The following is an 18492-nucleotide window of genomic DNA, read 5'->3' on the forward strand; positions in this document are numbered from 1 at the left end:
AAGATCCTCAATGAGGAATCGTGCCCGGTTTCTGCAAACTATTATCTAATCTCATTCCCTCCATCCCATTACTTAAGGATTTACAACACACAACCTCGCCTGAAATGGTTTCTGGTAAATTCTTTGAAAGCTCTTCTGGTCCTCACATCATCGTCAGGGTCAGCCACGCATTAATGGCAAAGCATTTATGCACTGGCTAACTCGTTCCCTGGCAAGCGAGTTTGTTTATGCTTTTTAAATTCAGGAAGCAATTAATAGTTGCCACAAAAGCAACATGCTTCTCTTGGGTGAGGGCCATAAAGCCCTGACTCGCCTTGGGGAATTCGGATGCCTTCATCTCAGCAGACACCTTCCACGAGCATGGTGTTTGCAAGGTAAATCCTAATGCTGAATAACTGATGCTAGGAAATCTCCATGCACTCGCTAAGCCGGAGAGCTGTGACTCCGGCTTCCCAAGCCAGCTCGAGGTGACCGTTTCAGGAAACGGTACTGCCAACATCAAGAAGTCAAACAAACGCGAGAGCCGAGCATCTTCCAGCTTTCCCTAGAGCCAGAGAGCTGGAAGCACTCCCTACTGAAAGGCAGGGGACGGCCTCATTGAATCCCCTGACTCTGGGGCCTCTAACTTTAAAAACCAAAAAGCCACAGATAATGCTGTGGATGAAGCCAGACTCCCAGCATAATCTGGAGATCTGATGGGGCATCCTGTAGAAAGCTGGAAAACCCCAGTTCCTGGAGCTCAGCATCCTCTGCTCACACCAAAAACCCAGTCCTTAGAGCCCAGCATCCTCCGCTCACACCAAAAACCCGGTCCCTGGAGCCCAACATCCTCTGTTCGCACCAAAAAAACCAATCCCTAGAGCCCAGCATCCTCCGCTCACACTGAACAACCGCAGCACCTGGAAAACAGAGGCAGAAGCATCCACCCCACGGTGCTTCCTCCTTCCCGACCAGCACAGACTTCTCTCAAGGAGAGAGGATCCACTCGCTGCCTCCCACTAAAAACACTGGCCAGCTGCAGAGCTCCCCAGGTTTTAGGAGACAAGCTCCCTTTCCACGCTGGCCCCCTCGCAGCCATCAGAAAGCAATGATTTCCAGGCTTACCCCTATGTGCTAGACTTCAACCAGCTGCAGACAGCCCCGTGCATATCCTCTTCCTAATCCTTCACGCACGATCCCTAGACAGTCCCTGGCTTTTATTATTTTCTGGCAGGAGAGAGCACCATGTTAACCCCTGTGCGCAGGCTGCAGCCTGAGCATCTCTCAGCACATCCCAACTTGGGTCCAAATTATAAATGAAATGTTCGTGTAACAAGAGAACTGGCGAGGGCCAATTGTCCATTAATATTTTAAACTCCAGCTAATTCTTATTTAACGACCTGTCCAAAAAGTCCCTTCTAATTGCTTGATACAGTGATGGGCCTAAAACTTTTATTTGTTGATAAAGACCATGGGAGACTCTTCCCGTGGGGATGGCCGTGTTTTCCTGCAAGGGGCTGGAAGCCAAGGGACAGAGCAGGCAGAAGCACACTGCACTGGTTGTTCATTGAGACAAGGACCCTGCGCTCCTCACCTCTGCCAGCAAACCCGTCCCTGCACAGCAGATCCCCTGGCTTCAGGGATGCAAGATGAAGTCCTTACTGGGAGGTATTTTAAGGCACCGAGAGCGAGGGAATATTGTCTATATGTATGCTGGAAGGTCCTAAAACTCTCAGGGGATGGAGCTGCACCTGATGCACAGGCTCTGGCTAAGGGACAGCGGTTTCCAGATGTGGAGACGGCGTGTCGGCAGCACACGAGGAACCCTCACGGGGCTGCAGGACAGACGTGGACAGGGTTTGCATCCCAGAGCCACGCTGATCCCAGGAGCACACCCTGCAAGGGGAGATCCCAAGAAGCAGGCTGCAGCCTCGCCGGCCGGGAGCAAACCAGCCTCCATCTCCAAGCCTGAGCTCCCGAGGCACCCAAGACTTGAGCCCAGGAGGGAGCAGAGCCCTGCGAGACGGCTCAGCAGCCAGGCGAGGCTGCAGCCAGGAGCTGCCCCTCCAGCCCCGAGCTCAGCGCTGACCTTGAAACGCAGGGCGAGTGGCTGCCATCGCCGGCATCATATGATCCGTTACAAAACACGACGGGCTCTACTTAGAGGTTACACGCTGCAGGACAAATTTAACACCCGAGATTATTCCCGATCCCACTGGAAGAATTCCTGGCAGGGGCTCAGTAATCGCCCACTACTGTAAGTGGCCAAGTGCCATCGCATCGGTTCGGCTCCAGACACATGAGGACCTCGTTCCTTATTTCTGATGGGAGAGACGCTTCAGCTGATGGCTGACACCATGCAAGATGATGAATCCTCCAGCAGCGGGTGGGCCTTGAAGCACAGAGTAAAGGGAATCTGGAAAAGACGCTGTTCCCAAAAGCCTTCACTTGTTTGAGAAAGGTATTTAAGGGCTGCAATTGAAAAGTTGCATTGAAGGCAGCCTGACTATGCAGCTAGGAGGTCCATGAAGAGATCCTTGGGGAGGATGATGCTCTGGTGGACATCAGAAGAACAAGCAGGTGGAATGGAGGCATCCTCAAAGGATGCCCAGTCCACAGAGGCCAATGCCTGGGGACTTCCCAGGCCAGCCATGGGAAAGAAAGGCTCAACACCAGGAGAAATTGTCCCTGCTGCCAACCTACCGGCTGTACACAAGCTCTTCCAGAGCCACGCTGGCTATTTTCGGACGTAGAGCGGGCGGATGCTGCTGTGAAGCAGGGCCCGGGAAAGGCGCAGGGCAGGCGGGGTGGGAGAGCCTCTCCCAGCAGCGGATCTGGTCCCAGCTCAGCAGCGAGCCAGACCCTGCCGCTCCCTCCTCCTCCTCCTCTCCTTCCCTTTCCTTTCGACCGGCCCCAGCCCCGCGTTTCTGGAGCAGCAAGAGTCAGCTCTGCCGATGCTGCTGAGGAGCCCTGAGCCAGCTCTGGCCATAACCTCAGGATGAAAACATCAGCTCTGAAACACAGCAACGGGGAAAACAGACAGGCGGACACATGTGCACGCATGAGAACTCCTGTGATCAGGATTGCTCCTACATTAGCAGCGAGGTTTGCAATAGCAGAAGATAATTTGGGGTACCTGCTTTGATCCGCAGGCTCTGATTTCAGGGAAGGGGGATGCTGTCCTTGGTAAGGGTGGGCTCACAGCGAGCGGGATGGACAGCGTTTCCTTCCAGCCCCTGCGAACGCAAACCCAGGACCTGCTGCTACCGGGCTGGTTTGCCCTCCAGCCTACATCGGGAGCCCGGCACCGTCCCGGCCACGGTGCTTAGGGCAGGAAAGGAGTGTCTCTGTGACAGGCAGGTGGGGACGCTCCGAGCGGGACCGTGCCGGGTCAGGCTGGGGGTGCCCCCGCACCTGATGCTAAGAAAAGACCAGGTCGGGAGCGCCAGCGTGGAGGCGACGGAGCCGGGTCAGACCAGCGACAAGACGACAGAAAACGTCGTTGGGCCAGCGGCTATTTTTATCTGCAAGGACCAACACTTAATACTCTCCTATCTCCCACAAAATGTCACTTGAGCTCCGGCAGAAAGTTTACACCGCTCACAGACAAGGGCTGAAACCTGAGCACGTAATCCCTGCTCCAGTCAAAAGTTTTAGTGGGATTCGCAGCGTCTGGACAGGGGAAGATGAGAAAAAAACCCTTTCCCCTGAGAAATGATGGCTGGGGCAGAGGAGAGACAGGACAGGCAGGTCCCCTCCTGGCACCACGTCCCTCTGAAGGGTCACCCGCCACATCTGCAGGGCACAAGGGACTTCGTAAGCCCTGGAGCTACATCGTGGCCTCCCCACAAGCTCAACCAGACTTCAGCTACCCTAAAAGGGTCTTCAGAAGAGGGGGGAAAAGGGAAAGCGAGCCATTCACCACCCCACTCGCTACACACCATAGCCCCCAGGGAGATAAAGGGCCGAGAGGAGCGGGGTGGGTTGGACAGAGCCTGCAGGAGGGTTTTGCAGCAGGTCAGGGCAGGACACCCCATCGAGATATCACTGCCACCCCTCTTGGAAATTCCCCCCTCTCCATCGAGCAGCTCTAATTACTCCAAACACCACCTTCCCCCACCACCCTCCTCTCCGCTCCCACCCCCCTCCCTCTCACCGTGAAGCCCAGACCCAGACATGCCTGGGGCATGAGGAATGGAGGCTTCCCTCACTTAATAAAGCCAAGGTAGAGCAACGCCGTTATTAACCGCAGCCTGCCCCCCGCTCCTTGCCAACGGTGGGAATATTGCACCGGTAATCCCAGGGGAGCACCCTGGCGCTGCCCCAACAGCGGATGCAATAACATGGCCCCTCGGGCCCCGGCGCTGCCCTTTTATATTGCAGCGAGCGTAAATGCCAGTGGGGTCCTCTCCCAGGTCCTCCCTTATGTCGCAAGCAGCGTTTAGTATCAGGGATAGACAGATGAATGGATGGAAACCCCCTCCCTGGTCAGGCGCAGGATAGCTCAGCTTTAGGACAGCATCCTCCAGAGGGTTCTTCCCAGGGAGGGGCAAAAAAGTAGGGAGCAAAGAGCTCTGGACTGGGACTGAGCCGTGGTAAAACATGCTGCTACGTGGAGATGTCTGGTGTGCTCAGCAAATTAGGGTACCTCGTTAAGGGCTAGCACAGAAACTTATTGGAGGTGAATTTTGCTGGGGATAAAAGGCACGAGCTCACGTGTGTGCCTTGGAGCCGCCCTCAACCACCCCCGGGTGGCTTTTTTCACATCGCACTGCCCTTTTTTGACAGTAAAAAGACTGGCCAAAGCGGTCAGGATGGAGGCACAGGCCAGGCGAGGACCCAGCAGAGGACAGGGCTAGGTGAGCCCCGCTGGGCTCCGCAGCCCCCGGGAATGGCAGCCGGGGGCCGGAGGGAAAGGCGGGATGCTGATGAAAGGGGCAGGGCGAGGGTTTCCCAGCAGGATGCGCAGCAACTCGGTGCAAGCAAATAATGGATGTTGACAGGGAAAACCAGCTCCGCTAGACCCAGCAATCCTCTCTTACCCCGCTCCTTGCTGTAAAAACCCTGGGGAATATACTGCAGAGGCAAAACCCGCATTCCTGAGATGGCCAAGAAGTGATCACATCTATCTCCCTCCATCTCCCATTTCTAAGATCCATTTCTGAAGCATCACCAGCCAAGAAACTTTGGTTGATTGGACGTGGTTAAAGCAAACACACACACGCAAAAAATCTTATAGCTAAAACTTGAATGGTCTCCATAAACTTCTTGCATATTTTCAAGGACACTGAGGAAATACAGATTTTTTTCCCCCCATTTTGTGGACTTAAAAAAATGCCCCAAGGGAAAAAGTTATTTAGAACTACTTAGGAAACACAAAGCATAAAAAGCCTATAATTATTTCTCTGCCAAGGGCTTGTCAGTTTGAAAATCCCCGCTCTTGAACCACTAATCCTTATGGAAAAAAAAAAAAAAAAAAAAAAAAATATGCAGCTTCGGCAAGATGCATCATCAGTTGACTTTTGCTGCACTTTTCCAGCACGAAGACACTAAAGGGGAAGACACAGATTTGGTTTTCATTTCATTAGCACCTTTCACCCACAATGTGCCCGATGCGCTTCCCCGGCTGACCAAGGAGACCTGCAAAGCATCGCCCCGAGGTGAGGCCAGCAGCTGCTCTGCATAAGAACGGTGCTCTGCAGGCATCAGGCCAGGGGGGGAAGGACCAAGGCTGATGTTTGGAGGCAGAAGTGCCTGAAAAAGGCAAAAATAAATCAGGTTGGGGTGGGGGTATATTTACTTTAAAAGCCAAGGATTCAGGGAGGTCCTGGGATTTTTGTTATGGGGTTGGAAATAGCATAAAGACATTATTGGCAGGGAAACTGCACTTTCTCTGGAGGATGGGGATGGGCCATCCTAGCAGAGCAGGGTGGATTTGGGCTCTCTGGTTTAGCAGCTAGATTCACCACTTCATGTCACCCTGCCTGGATAAGGATGGGTGGCACCAGTGCCTCTGAACTTGGTTGGCCATGGAGAAACAGTCCCATGAAGCTAGTTGTGTCCCCATGCGTACCCCAGCATCAAAGTATTGACCACGTTTCTTCCATCTTCACTCCAGCCATAAAGAGCTGCAGTTTCACCACAAGGTGAGAGGAGGAGAAAGGTGAAGCGCTGGGAGTGGGCAGGAGCCCAGGGTGCTCGGCCAGAGGTTGTTCCCACTGCAAACCCTTACCATGAAACTCAAAACTGGATCCAGGGGAGATTTGCAACACAGTGCATCTGGAGAGAGAGCACTTCTCTCCCAGCCCCATACCAGCCGGGGGCTCCACCAACTGCTCAGGGCCTCGGCTCCACATCTCAGCCAGCCAAAAAAAGGTGTAAAGGTGGGTTTGGTGCTGCGGAGCAAACTCCCATAAAGACCCTGCCAAGGGCACAGACACTTTGGCTCTTGCTGGCACTCAGTTGGAGACTGCCAGCATGGGCACGCCAGCAACCCTCCCCAGCCTGGAGCATCTCTGGTAGGCGCTGCGAGAAGTGTGTTACACCAGACAGAGTGGGTGAGCCACCCAGATCCTGCTGCGCCCTGGCACCCATCCATCAGCGCTGCCCAGGTTTGCGGCTGCAGAGCAGAAGGTGTCTGTCACACACACATCTTGCACAGCAGCGGACAGAAAAATCTCGTCCCTGCCGTGGGCAGCTTTCCCCTTACCAAGGATACCCGCCTCCCTTGGACCTACTTTCCCCGTGCAGAGCCCTTCACCCATCTCAGACCGCCTCTCCCATTACTTTCTCCTAATCCATCTCCATAACAGAACCTCCCATCAACGTGGGTTTTAATGTCCTCGAGGTAATGTGTGCAGGAAGCCTCTCCTCCTTTCTGGTTAACCGTCCTTCCTAGGGCCAGAGCTGAAACAAGCTCGGACTCAGGAGCCCAACCTACAAGTCTTTAAGCTTCATTAAACTTTTAAGCCAGTCCATTGAGGTTGCTCTTTCAGCCTTTCATAATTATGGGCACAGAAGGAAGGAGCAACATTCACCTGAGCAGACATCAAGAAGATTCAAACACTTAATGGCTTTCCTAACCAAGCTCCCATGTCCACATGGCTGTTTAAAAGGATCTGCTCGATACCACTCCAGTGCTCTGCCCGGCAGCGGAGATGCTGAGATATGCATAATTCAGTACTTCAGCTCCCCATCACCAACCCAGCTGGCCACCCATTTGGCACAAGCAAGACTCAAGACACATGAGCCTGAGCCATCCCATGGCACCAGAGACCACAGGTGCCCAAGCCAAGAGAATGGTTGGGTTCACAGATGTGGTTCAGGTGAGCAAAGAGCTCTCAGCTCTCCCTGCAGCCAAAACCTGGAGATCAGCATCTCCATCAGGCAATTCAGACCCTGGCTTGGCCAAACCCTCTGCTCTGGAGGATCCTCTCCTCCCCTTCAGCCCTTGCAGGAGTCTACAGAAAGTGATCTGCACACAGAGAGGAGACTGCCAACCCATCCTCAACACCCAGCACAGGGCTGGAGGCCTGCACACCCAACGCACGTGCTGCACAGCTGCTGTTCCCTCCTCTCCTGTTGCCTGGAGGGTCCCCTCTAAGACCAGCAATGGAAAAGAGGCCCCAGAAGCGTGTGGTAGGGCAGTCCCAACCCAGGTTCGACACAGAAGTCACTGGGCGAGAGTTTTGGGGTTGTGCCTTGACAAACGTCCATGTCCACTATCAGCACCCATGAATTTATTCATCCAACGGCACCAAAATCACCCCTGTGGAGGCAATTGTGAACATTTGCCGTGTTGCTTTTCCCTCCTCTTCTTTAGACACGTTACTGCAGAGGTTAGAGGTTTTTGCATAGCGAAGACGCTGTTTTCCAGGAATAAAGACTTAACAGAGCCAGCAAATGCTGAGTAGAAATTTTGACAACCAAAGCATCCCTGTGTTTTACGGCGGGGGCTGGAGGGAAGAAATGACAACACTGACTCTTTCAAATAAAAAATTGCTGCAGCTGCCTTCAGGTCCCTTAACCTATTTCTCTCCCCTTTCCAAATTTTTCCTGCCAAATGCTTCCCTGGGCTTTCAATAGCAAAGAGAAAATTCCCACCTCCCTCTTCCTGCTTAGCTGCCTTAGGCGATGTTATGCAGTGAAAAATCAACATATAATGTGGCCCCTCCAGCTCCAGGCAGGGAAGAAGGAGCCCTCGGTACACCCAGGCTCCAGGTTCATCCAAGCAGCTCTTCAGCACAAAACCAGAGGAGAGGACGCACTTCCCAGAGAGATGAATCACATCCAAATGATCCCAAACAAACCCCTTCTCCGGGAATCACTGTTGCCCCTTGTCGTGCTTTTAAGACCCTGATTTGCTCACTCGCGGGGCAGAGGACCTTGCCCAGAGGGATTTGAGGGGCTTGCCGCCCCACCGCAATGGTGGTTATCATTCCAGAGGAACAGACATACCAGGGGGAGATTTTGCACGGTGGCGGAGGACAATGGGCCAAGGAGTGATGGTCGCGTGAAAAGGGATTTGTTCCGCTGTCAAGGACAGAAAGCTCTCCCTAAGAGCAGCATTAGGAAATGAAGGCCACAAGGGAAGGAGAGGGGTAGGGAGCAGCGAGAGACAATGTATGGACGATGGCGACAGAGGGACAGCTGGGAAGGATCAATGCTGGGCCCTGATGGGCTTGCAAAGCACGAGTACCGGCTGAGGAAGCCTCCTCCAGCATGCTCTGCCCTTCAAAGCATTTGCCCTGAGGAAGAGCAGGATGCCTTGGCCACAGAGCATCGTCTGCAGCCACAGAGCCCCAGCGACCCTCAGATGAGGGGAAGCATCGCTGCCTGCCGGGATGTGCCAGGATACAGAGGTGAGTAGTTCTCCTTAAACAACCCCTAGCAGAAGCTGGTATCTCTGCAGCACAACCTCTTGGCCACCTTTGGTCAAAGGTAGCCCAAGGTGGAAAACACAAAGACAGGCATGATATAAAATTAGGCAAATCTGGAGAGAGACTGAAAATCCATTCCCAGCCTTCAAACTTCCCCAGCAAGACGCTCAAAGCACTTGCGATGATGAACGAAGCCTATTTTAGCTATATTCATATTTCCAGCTCAATTTCATGGGCGAAGTCTCAGCTCTTTTTCCTGCGTGCGACCACGGCCCATCATAGCCAAACTGGGCACCAACTGCAGACCTGAATCCAACCACAGCATCGTACCGATGGGTATGGGAAATGCTAAGCCTCTACTGAAAACAGGTAGGTCCATGCAAGCACACAGCGCAGTATGAGAAAATAAATTGTTTGCATTGAACACAATGTGATTTCAGCCCTGTATTGAGAAATGCACACACCACCCTCCTGAAAAAGCCAGCCTTTGTGGGAGAAAACACTGTTTTCAGATAGCCAGCCTACAACACGCGGAGCACCTGAAGGATCCCTGACAAGCTGAAGAAATTGGGCTTTGTTAGTAAGGTCCCAGCAAAAGAGATAAGCCAGAAGACAGAGCCTTTTGATAGAAAAACATCCCCATATAAACAGAGACCGGTGCCACCAGCTCGATGCTGTGCCCCTGCTGCCAGAGCAGCCCTGGCATGGCACTGCTCAGCAGTCACCCTGCCCCACGCCTTTCACAAAAGCTTTGGGATCTGGCTGTCCGTAAATATTTGGGGTGGGAAGCCAGGGATTACAGAACTCCTCTCCTGGGCAACCAAGGTTTGATGATCTTAAAAAAAACAAACCTCAAACAGAGCTGCAATCGGATGCCTGCTGGTTTCACAGAGACGCGCGAGACAACCTGGGTGCATCCATTGCCCCTGAGGACCAACAGAAGATACCTGGGACCCAGCTGGCTTCCTTCTGCCCAGGCAAGATTCCTTCCAGGTTAAAAGTACTGAGGAGCAAAATTGAAGCTACAGGATAGCATACCATGGCTATAGGCTTTCACACGCGTCTGGGCGGTGTTTGCCATGTCAGGGAGCACCGTTTGCCCCCCGCCCCCACCTCTCCCTTCTGAAATCTCTTACAAATACACGGAAATTCAAATTTCTCATGAAAACTTATTTACAAAAAAAATTATTGAGTCAACCCCATTATTTCACCTTAATAAAACACAAATATTTTCTCCCTGCTTTAAAGCTATTCTTTACTCCTATTACAGACGAGATGCTTTATTAAATCGCAGGCAGAGGCACAGTCCTCCAGCCCAGGCCCCCTGTCCCCGTGCCACTGCCCCCACCTCGTGTTCACATCTGCAGAGGACATGAGCCAGAGACAAAATGGAGCACAAAGGGACAAAGAGCATCTTGAGAAGAAAAACATCCAGGACATGGGATGTATCGAGTACCCCCCTTGGCTGCACACCGTCGGGTTCACCAGAAGTGGGGAACCATGAATCCAGACCCAAACCTGATTAAAACTGTTGGGTTTTCCCCCTCCTCAGCCAGAAGCAGGACTTGGGAGCAGAAGACGACACCAACCCTCACCCCCCAAAGTCCCCTTCTACCCCTCCAAGGCAGAAGGTCCCCCCGGCCGTGCTCTGGGGCGAGTGTGCGGGATCAGAGTCAGAAACTACTGCGGGTTTGGGTATGCTGAGGCCACCCCACTGCTGCCAGCAGCGACGGGGGCAGCCGGTGGAGCTCAGCCTCCCTGGCAGCGCATGCGGCCACCAGCAAATCCTGCCTGTGCACCGGCAGCACGGCTAACAGCCGAGGCCACCGCCCTCTCCAAAACCAGCTGCGGGCAACCACAGCATCGGGTTTAGACCCTGCCGGAAAGCTCCCCAAGGAAGGACTGAGCAAGAAACCAAATTCTGGGCTCTTTTAAATCCACAGCTCGGCAAATCCCTCCCTGCGCCTGGCGGCTGTGAGCAGGTGAAGAACCGGCAAGGCGAGGGCTGGCGAGCCGGGGCAGGAGAGGACCCCAGCTGTCTCTCCAGCTGGTGGAGACAAAATTCTCATCAAACCGAAACAAACCCCTCTTTCTTCCCCCAAGCCAATTTCTTTTTGGCGCCTTCATTGGGATTGCAAAGATCTGAAGCGGTTCCCCCAGCTCCAAGCACCCTGTCTGGGGCTGATCAGGGAGCACCGTGCCACAGGGGGAGAAAGAAAGAAAAAGGGAAAAAAAATCATTGCAGGTCTGAAATAAGATGGCAGAAACCATGGAGGGTCCCAAGGATGCTCCGGTCCCAGCTCTGCCGGCACTGGCCCGTGGCCTCCGGGGTGAGTGGGAGAAAAGCTGACCCCAAAGCCATCCCTGTCCCCACCACAGAGGGACAGATGACAAATGTATTCGGCTGCCTCGCTCCCAAGCTGCTAAACGTCCCTTCCAGGCCTTTCTGTGAAACATTAATTGTAAGACACAAATCTAATTAAGGGCAGGGTGAAGGGGCAAGACGCCAAATCTCTTCTCCACTCCTTTTGGAAAGGGGGAGCCCCGCAAGTGGTGCACATGAGGACGGGGGGCAGTGGAGACGGAGGCAAGGTATATTTTGCTTGCCTGGCATTTCCAGAGTGGATCCCACAGCAGTCTCTGTAATGCCCCTCTCATCACCGCATCCCACTGCCTCCCTCCTTTCCCCCCCGCCAGCATAACAAGGCAACTTAATAGCGAAAAACAAAGGACTGGCACGTGGTCCCAGCCCAGCAGTACCCACCACCGCATCCCTGGCAGGGATGAGGCCAGATTCAGCTGACCCAGAGCCATGCTCATTCCAGCCCACAGAGAGTCAAAGAGTCGGCACATTTCCTCCGGGAGCTGCGGGAAAGGGGGTGAGGGCAGAGAGGGGTTTGCTAAGGGACACAAGGTGCTGGGTGGGGATGGAGAGCAGGCAAGAAGGATGGGAAGCACTAGAAGAAAGGGTTGAGGGATGGAAAAAGAGAGACCAGCAAGAGGGACGTCGTGTTGCAGAGCTGCCACATGCTCTGCTATCCTGTCCAGGCCAGCTGGACTGCCCCCAGTGCCTGGCCAGCTGGAGAAATCCAAGTTAGCACCGTTCTCTCCATAAGATGCCCTACAAGAAGGGAAAAGAACCTCCAGAGGGCATATTGCACTGTAGCTGGGCTGACCTGTGGCTCTCTGGAGGGACCGTTCTCTCCCATCAGCCACAAGAAGAGCAAAAAGTCCCATTTCTCCCGGCAAGAGAAGGCAAAGGACCATGAACTGCCAGCACAAACCCCCCAGACCACAGGAAGTCTCTGGCCAGTGGGACCAGGCTGCTCTAAAGTGTTCAGCATCGGCATCACCTTATTCATTCAATCCGTTTGGGATTATCCCCCTTGCAACCCTTCCAGGCTGGGGAAGCAGTGCCATGGTTTGGAGCTAATTGCGCAATTACATTCATTACCCCCATTAAGCAAGATAAACATCCACCACGCTTCAAACCTCTTCCCCCTCTCTCCTCTACGGCAGCAGCTGCCAGACGAGCCTCCAGCAGGCAAGAGGAGGCTGCGCTACCCCGAGCCACGCAGATCCCACCTTCCCCCTGGGCAGAGCCAGCCGCGGTCTGCCAGGACCACGCTGCCGGGGATTCAGGCTCATCCCCCATACAAAGATGCTGGGTGTGATTTTAAAACCCAACACCGATGGGTTTCCTCACGGGTGTTTTCTTTTGTGCACGTTCAGAGGTTGGAAGGATTTTTTTTTCCTTCGCAGCCGGATGCACCTCCTTGTTTTAATTCACGGAAGAGGAGGCGGAGGCACCCACGCAACCCCATGACTCCGGGAGCAGGGTATTTCAGAGCCAAGCAGGGGGAGCTTTGCAACGATGGTGCAGAAGCTGGCAACGGCACAGAGCCGTCAAGCCGTGCGAAGACAGGGCGAGCATCACACAACTGCCTCCCTCGGCCGGGGAGCCCGGCACGGTGGCGGCGGCTCGGGGGCCGCAGCCGCCCCTCCGCTGCCGGCGCCCACATGCCAGGCCTGCTCCGAGATGTGCTGGCCATCTGCTCCTGCCAGCCGGGGCTGGGGCTGGGGCTCTGCGCCGTGGCTGGGGACGTGCCAAGCCGTCCCGCCGTCGCCACGCTCCCCAGCTGCGCCCCCCGTCACGACCGCACCGCTGTCAGCGCTCCCGGCCCCCAGAACCGGCCGGCGGGGTTCCTGCACGCCACCGGCATCACCCGCAGCAGGGTTTTGGGATGGGGTCGAGTGGGATGTCCCCACGGCTCCAGGTCCTCCCTACAGCTCTGGCTCTGCTTAGCTCTTGCAAACCCACCATGAAACGCCTCTGGGCAAACAGAGCTCAGCCGTTCCCATCCTCATGTGGATTTTGAGCTGCCGGGGCAGCCCCTTTCGCCAACCCCACTCTTCCCATCGCTTCCAGTGCTCCTCCCTATTTATAGCCAGGTTTGACGTTACCCCCCCCTCCCCCCCCCCCAACCTACCACCACAAAAGCCCATCCCCCTGGTCACTAACACTGGGGCCCTGCAGCCAGGGCTCATCCCCGGGGCCACGCTGCAGTCGGGGAGCCGGCCAGGGCGAAGCCTGAACCTTGTCATAGTTGAGACTTATCAGGTTTGGACAAGCGCCGGGGGCTGCTGCGGGATTCAGGATGTTCTGTAACGAACGTCCTCTGCCCCAAATAGAAGCCGTCCCAGGGGCGCAGGCTCAAGCGGTCCCTCCCCAGGAGCCCTCCCCGCCAGTGCCGGGGAAACTGGTCCAAGAGCAACCCCCGGCCCCCCGAGTCCCCAGCCGGCATCGCCATCCGAACTGCCCACCGGTCCTGAGCCGTGGCCCTGGGCACCCCAAAGAGATGCCAAGACTCAGCCTGGCATCCCCAGTCTTTAATTCATCCCTCTCCAGGTCCTCTCCCAAGGTCTTCATCTTTATGAAAGACAAAGAAATGTAAAACATCTGTTTTAATAAATGATTCCTCAATTTCTAGAGTCCGGCAAGTCAGATGCTCACTTAAAACCGTAACACTTTCCACGGGTGTATTTATAACTAAAGACATAACTCTGCCATCTCACTCTCCGTCGTTAACCCTCTGCAGCCTTGTTATAAACGGAGCTCAAACAGGGAGCAAAGACGTGTCAGAAAATACTGCACCTACTCATCTCTGGTAAAATATCCCAGCAGTCACCATCTGGAAGAGAAATCCCTTCTTTAATTTAAAAAAAAAAAAAAAAAAAACCAAACCAAACCTCAAACAAAAAAACCACAAAAATCAAAGCCAACAACACCACGACACTAGCAGGTAGGATCCCGACCACTTCCCCGACACCCCCAGCACCAGCATTTCACACGCAGACACCCCAGCCCTCCCACCCGGCGGGCACCGCTGTGCCGACGGAGAGGCCCCCGGAGCCCGGCTCCGCTGGCGGGACCGCCAGTGCCACGGGGATGATCGGCCACTTTACACCATCCATCGCACCCGTGAGACGCTCAGCGCAAGGAGTGTCAATCGCCCACAATAATTAACCAGCTCTCGACTTGAGATAATTAGCCCAGTCCAAAAGCAGCAGCTCTTCCCCTGCGTGTTTCGTACTGAAAGCCCCGGCATTGGCATCGCGGCGAAGGCAGGCACGGTGGTCCTGCACCTGGGGAAAACGCTCAGCCCAAAGACAGGACGGGCAGTTTGGGCAAAGAAAGAGGAGGTTTTTTGTTAAATACGGAGTCATATGTAAAGCTCTGCAGAGCCCGAAGGAAATGGCTCTTTGGAACTCTGCCTTGCACCCTTGCTGTCCCCAGGTAAGGAGTCGCAATGCCGGCATGGGGAAGAGCCCCACCGGGGGGACGGAGGGAGCAGGGACATGGACCTGCAGCCTCTCGCCAAAAAAAACCAAAATAAAATAAAATTCAAGGGGAAAACAACATGAGAGAAGGGGCAGACGGGTGCAGGAGGGGGAACAGGCCAGCAGTGGTTCAGGGCTAAAACCATCACACCTCGGGGAAACCACCTCCGTAGAGCCCGCTCCCCGGCTCAAGCAGAAGGTACCAAACCAAACACAGCTGAGAAATAACCAGGATAAACCATGCCACCACCAGAGCCTAGGAAATATTTGTGACATTTTTTTTTCGCGAGCGAAAAAAAAATCCCGACAGCGAGATGGGCACAGCAAGAAGCCAACTGCGGCACTGATTTCTTTTGCGGCCAAGAGACATAGGAGGAGGGTTTCAGGTTGGAGCCGGCTTCCAGCACTCAGAAGCCAGTTGAATGCGCAGAGAGTAAAACCCACTGCAAGCTGGAAAGGCATTTCTGCAGTAATATTTACCCCAATGTCCCCTTAATGCTCCAAACGGAGGCACCGATAAAGCAGAAAATGCACATTAAATTGTGTTGGAAACACATGGGAACCGGTAGCCAAATTTCTATGGACAAACAAGCAGCACACCCAATCTCAACAAATTTTTGCCTAAAAAACCCGTAACGCAGCTCTCTCCTTTCCACTCTCGCGGCAGCTAATTCTTCCGCTCTTTCGTAAACATTTGAAAACAAGGTCACGCGCTCAAATTCTGCTTTCAATTTGCCTTGTATCCATAGTGATTAAACTCAGACCCACAATACGGGACTTAAAGGAAAAAACTTTTAAAAGGCCTGGAGCAGGGCTAGCCCCCGGCACGCTCGCCGACCCACCGAAGGCCAGGGACGAGAGCATCGCCGATGAGTGTTTTCTCGTATAATAGCGACCTGGGAATTAAATTGCAGGGCTCCAGCAGCCATGCTACCGCCATAGCAAGGGATGCGGCCCCCCACCTACACTGTCCTCAAGAAACAACCAGCCCAGAGGCAACACAAATTTAACAGCTCCAAAACCCAGCCAGGGAGTGGGGTCCAGCAGGGACAGCAAGAGTGGGATGAGCAGGAAAAAAATGAAAGCAGCTGCAGGAGAGGAAAGACTCAACAGCCTTCTCCCCATTCCCACTGGAAAGGTTTTTCTTTAAAAAAGAAAAATAATTTTCTTGTTTTCTTCCCCCCCCCCCAGGCCCACACTTGCCACAGGGGAGTGGAAGCTTGCTGTCAGGACCAGAAGCTTTAACCACCTACACCCAAATTTCCTGGTCCATCACAGCCCCAGGCACAGGCAAAGCCTCCGGTGTGCGATAGCAAACACTGAATTCAGCAGGGCCTTCCCTGATCCCTGCCGAATACCTCAGTTTCCCCATCCGACCGGGGGGAGCAATAGCATCGCCCTGCCTGTGGGGATAGTAGGAAAATAACCCCGTGCAGGACCAGGTCAGGGAGGATATAACCTTCCTCCTGCAGACACTCAGCAGGACAACAAAGCCAGAGGAGATGGGAAAAAGCTTGGCCCCATCCCTCCGCAGCCCCAGGATTACCGGAGGTCTCACAGGCTCCCGACAAAAGGCTCCTAAATTCCCAAGGCACAAACCGAGCGCAACAAAACACTTCTAAAAAGAGGAGAACCAGGGGTGCGAGGAGGCTGCGGGGGAGAAGCACAACTCGCCACGGTAAAGCTGACACCTCTTGGGACGCATGAGGCAGGGGAAGCGGGGAGCTGCCAGGGAACGCCGAGCCCCCTGTCCCCCCGTGCTTTTGGCAGGGCGCTGGGGCTTTGCAGGCGGTGGGCGCGGGGCGAGGAGGGCTCACCAGCGGGCAGGGAGGCACTTACTTCTCGTAGTCCAGCTTGCAGTAGAGCTTCTTGTCGCGGTAGAAGCAGGTGGTCTGCAGGGGCTCCTTGCAGGACGCACACTGGACGCACTGCTCATGCCACAGGCTGTCGTTCAGGCGCAGCAGGAACCGGTCCGAAATAACTCGCTGGCACCCTTCGCACACCGACTTGGGGGTCGCGGCTCTGCCTGAGGGGAAGGACCCGGGGGCAGGGGTGGGTGGTGGGAGAGGTGGACGGGGAGACGGACCGGGCAAGGGATGGACGGAGGATCCCGCTGCTCTCGCTTCCCCCGCGCAGGCTGGTGGGTCGGGGGGGGCCGGGGATGTGCGGGGCGCTGCTCCGGGACCCGGGGGGAACATGTGCCTTAGGGGAGCTCCGGGGGGGGTACATCACCCCCAATTTCGTTCCTCTTGGAAAGGCGGCGACAGAGCCGCAGCTCGGGGAGAGAGCGATTGTTTGAAACCGGTATCAAAACGAAGGGAAAAAAAATTATTTATTGTTCGATACGAAGGAAAGGCCTTCGTTGCACTGGGCGGGGGGCACGCACAATTTAATGCAACCGCGGAACGAAACGGGAGCGGGGAAGGCGGGCGCCGGGGGCACTGCCCGGGCGCGGGGAGCGGCGCGGCGCCGGGCAGGGCTGCGGGCAGGAACGAGCCGGGGGGAAAGCTGCCCCCGGGCCCCGCCGGACCCCCCTGTGCCCACCGCTCGGGGCCCGCCCGGCTGTGCCCCACCCTGGGGGTCCCCGGGAGAGCAAGCGGGGTGCCCCGACTTACCCAGCAGGGAGGAGAAGGGGACCGCGGGGTCCAGGGCGCTCTGCAAACTCTCCTCCATCTTCAGCCCGTCCAGCATGGTGGGGAGCCGGGCCGGGCGAGGGGGCCGCGGCGCCCGCCTGCCAACACAGCCCGGACACGCCGCGCTCAGCCCCGGCCGCCGGCCCCACCGCCCCCGGCCGGGGCTTCCCCGCCCCGGCTGCCCGCCCGCTCCCGAGGCGCCCCGCTCCCCTCCTCCCTCCCTCCCAGCCACCGAGAGGGAGAAACCCCCCTCCGGACCCCCCGCTCCGGCTTCGCAGCCGCTGCCCCCGGCGGGCTCGCAGCGTCCCACCAGCCCCGCGGCCCCGACGCGGGGGGCGGCCGGCCTCGGGGCCCCCCGCGGCAGCGGGACGGGAGGAAAAGCGGGGCTGCCGTCGGCGGGGCTCGGCCGCTTACCTGGGGCGGCCCGGGCGGTGCCTTCCTGCGGGGAGCCGGCAGGAGAGGCGTCCGCAGCCACCGCTCCGGGGGGGTCCTGCGACGGCTCCTGCCTCCCCGGGCTGGCCTCCCCCGGCCTCCCCGCCGCCGGAGCTGCCCGGGGTGGGGAGCGAGCCGCAGCGCCCTGGACGGCTCCGGAGCGGAGCGCACCAACCTGCGGGGAAGCGCCCGTCCGACTGCTGCCAAGGCACATTTCCTGGAGCTGATACCTCCCTGCCCGACCCCCACCCCCTGCCCTCCCCTCTCCACCCCACTCGAAATAAGTTGCCTCCCCGCTCTCCTGCCTGGCTGCAGGCACCGGCCCCGCCACGCCTCGAGGGGCCGGCGGCCCTTCCCGGCTCCGGGGGGCACGGCCGGGCCGCCCCGCGGGGCGCCGGGACAGCCCCGGCTCCGCTCCGCTCCGCTCCCTGGCTTTTTTCCTTCTTTTCTTAGAAAGCAAGCCAAAAAGAAGAAAAGAAAAAAAAAGGTGGAGGGTGGTGCCCCGCCACCGCGGCTCTCCCGGTAGTGAAACCGGCTGGAAATCAGCTCCCCCTTCCAGGAGAAGCCCAGGCCGGGAGTTTTTGGGGAAAGCCGGTCCCCGGCCCGGGGAGGCAGCGGCCGGGGCGGGATGCGCTCCCCCGCGCTGCGCATCGCCCCGGGCGCCTCGCTCCCGCCGCTCCGGAGTATTTAAGGAAAATGAGTGCTGGGAGGGAAAGAAAAAAAAAAAT

General features: G+C 56.2%; 1 protein-coding gene across 2 annotated transcripts in view; it reads right to left on the reverse strand.

Moving 5' to 3' along the window:
• LMX1A (LIM homeobox transcription factor 1 alpha) overlaps positions 1–18245 on the reverse strand; it is a 45044-nt gene extending 26799 nt beyond the window's left edge. Inside the window, exons 1-4 of one of the 2 annotated variants that reach the window (XM_075509215.1) lie at positions 18218–18245; positions 17747–17939; positions 17315–17430; positions 16539–16725 (exon numbers count right to left, since the gene is read on the reverse strand). In XM_075509215.1, the coding sequence (XP_075365330.1) occupies positions 16539–16725; positions 17315–17390 (263 nt within the window). In that variant the 5' untranslated portion in view covers positions 17391–17430; positions 17747–17939; positions 18218–18245. Of the gene's footprint in view, positions 1–16538; positions 16726–17310; positions 17431–17746; positions 17940–18217 lie in introns of those variants that run through there. The other variant, XM_075509214.1, reaches the window with a different exon arrangement.
• Between the last annotated feature and the right edge of the window lie 247 nt (positions 18246–18492).

Source organism: Mycteria americana, chromosome 7 (assembly GCF_035582795.1).
Source record: "Mycteria americana isolate JAX WOST 10 ecotype Jacksonville Zoo and Gardens chromosome 7, USCA_MyAme_1.0, whole genome shotgun sequence".
Classification (NCBI taxonomy): domain Eukaryota; kingdom Metazoa; phylum Chordata; class Aves; order Ciconiiformes; family Ciconiidae; genus Mycteria; species Mycteria americana.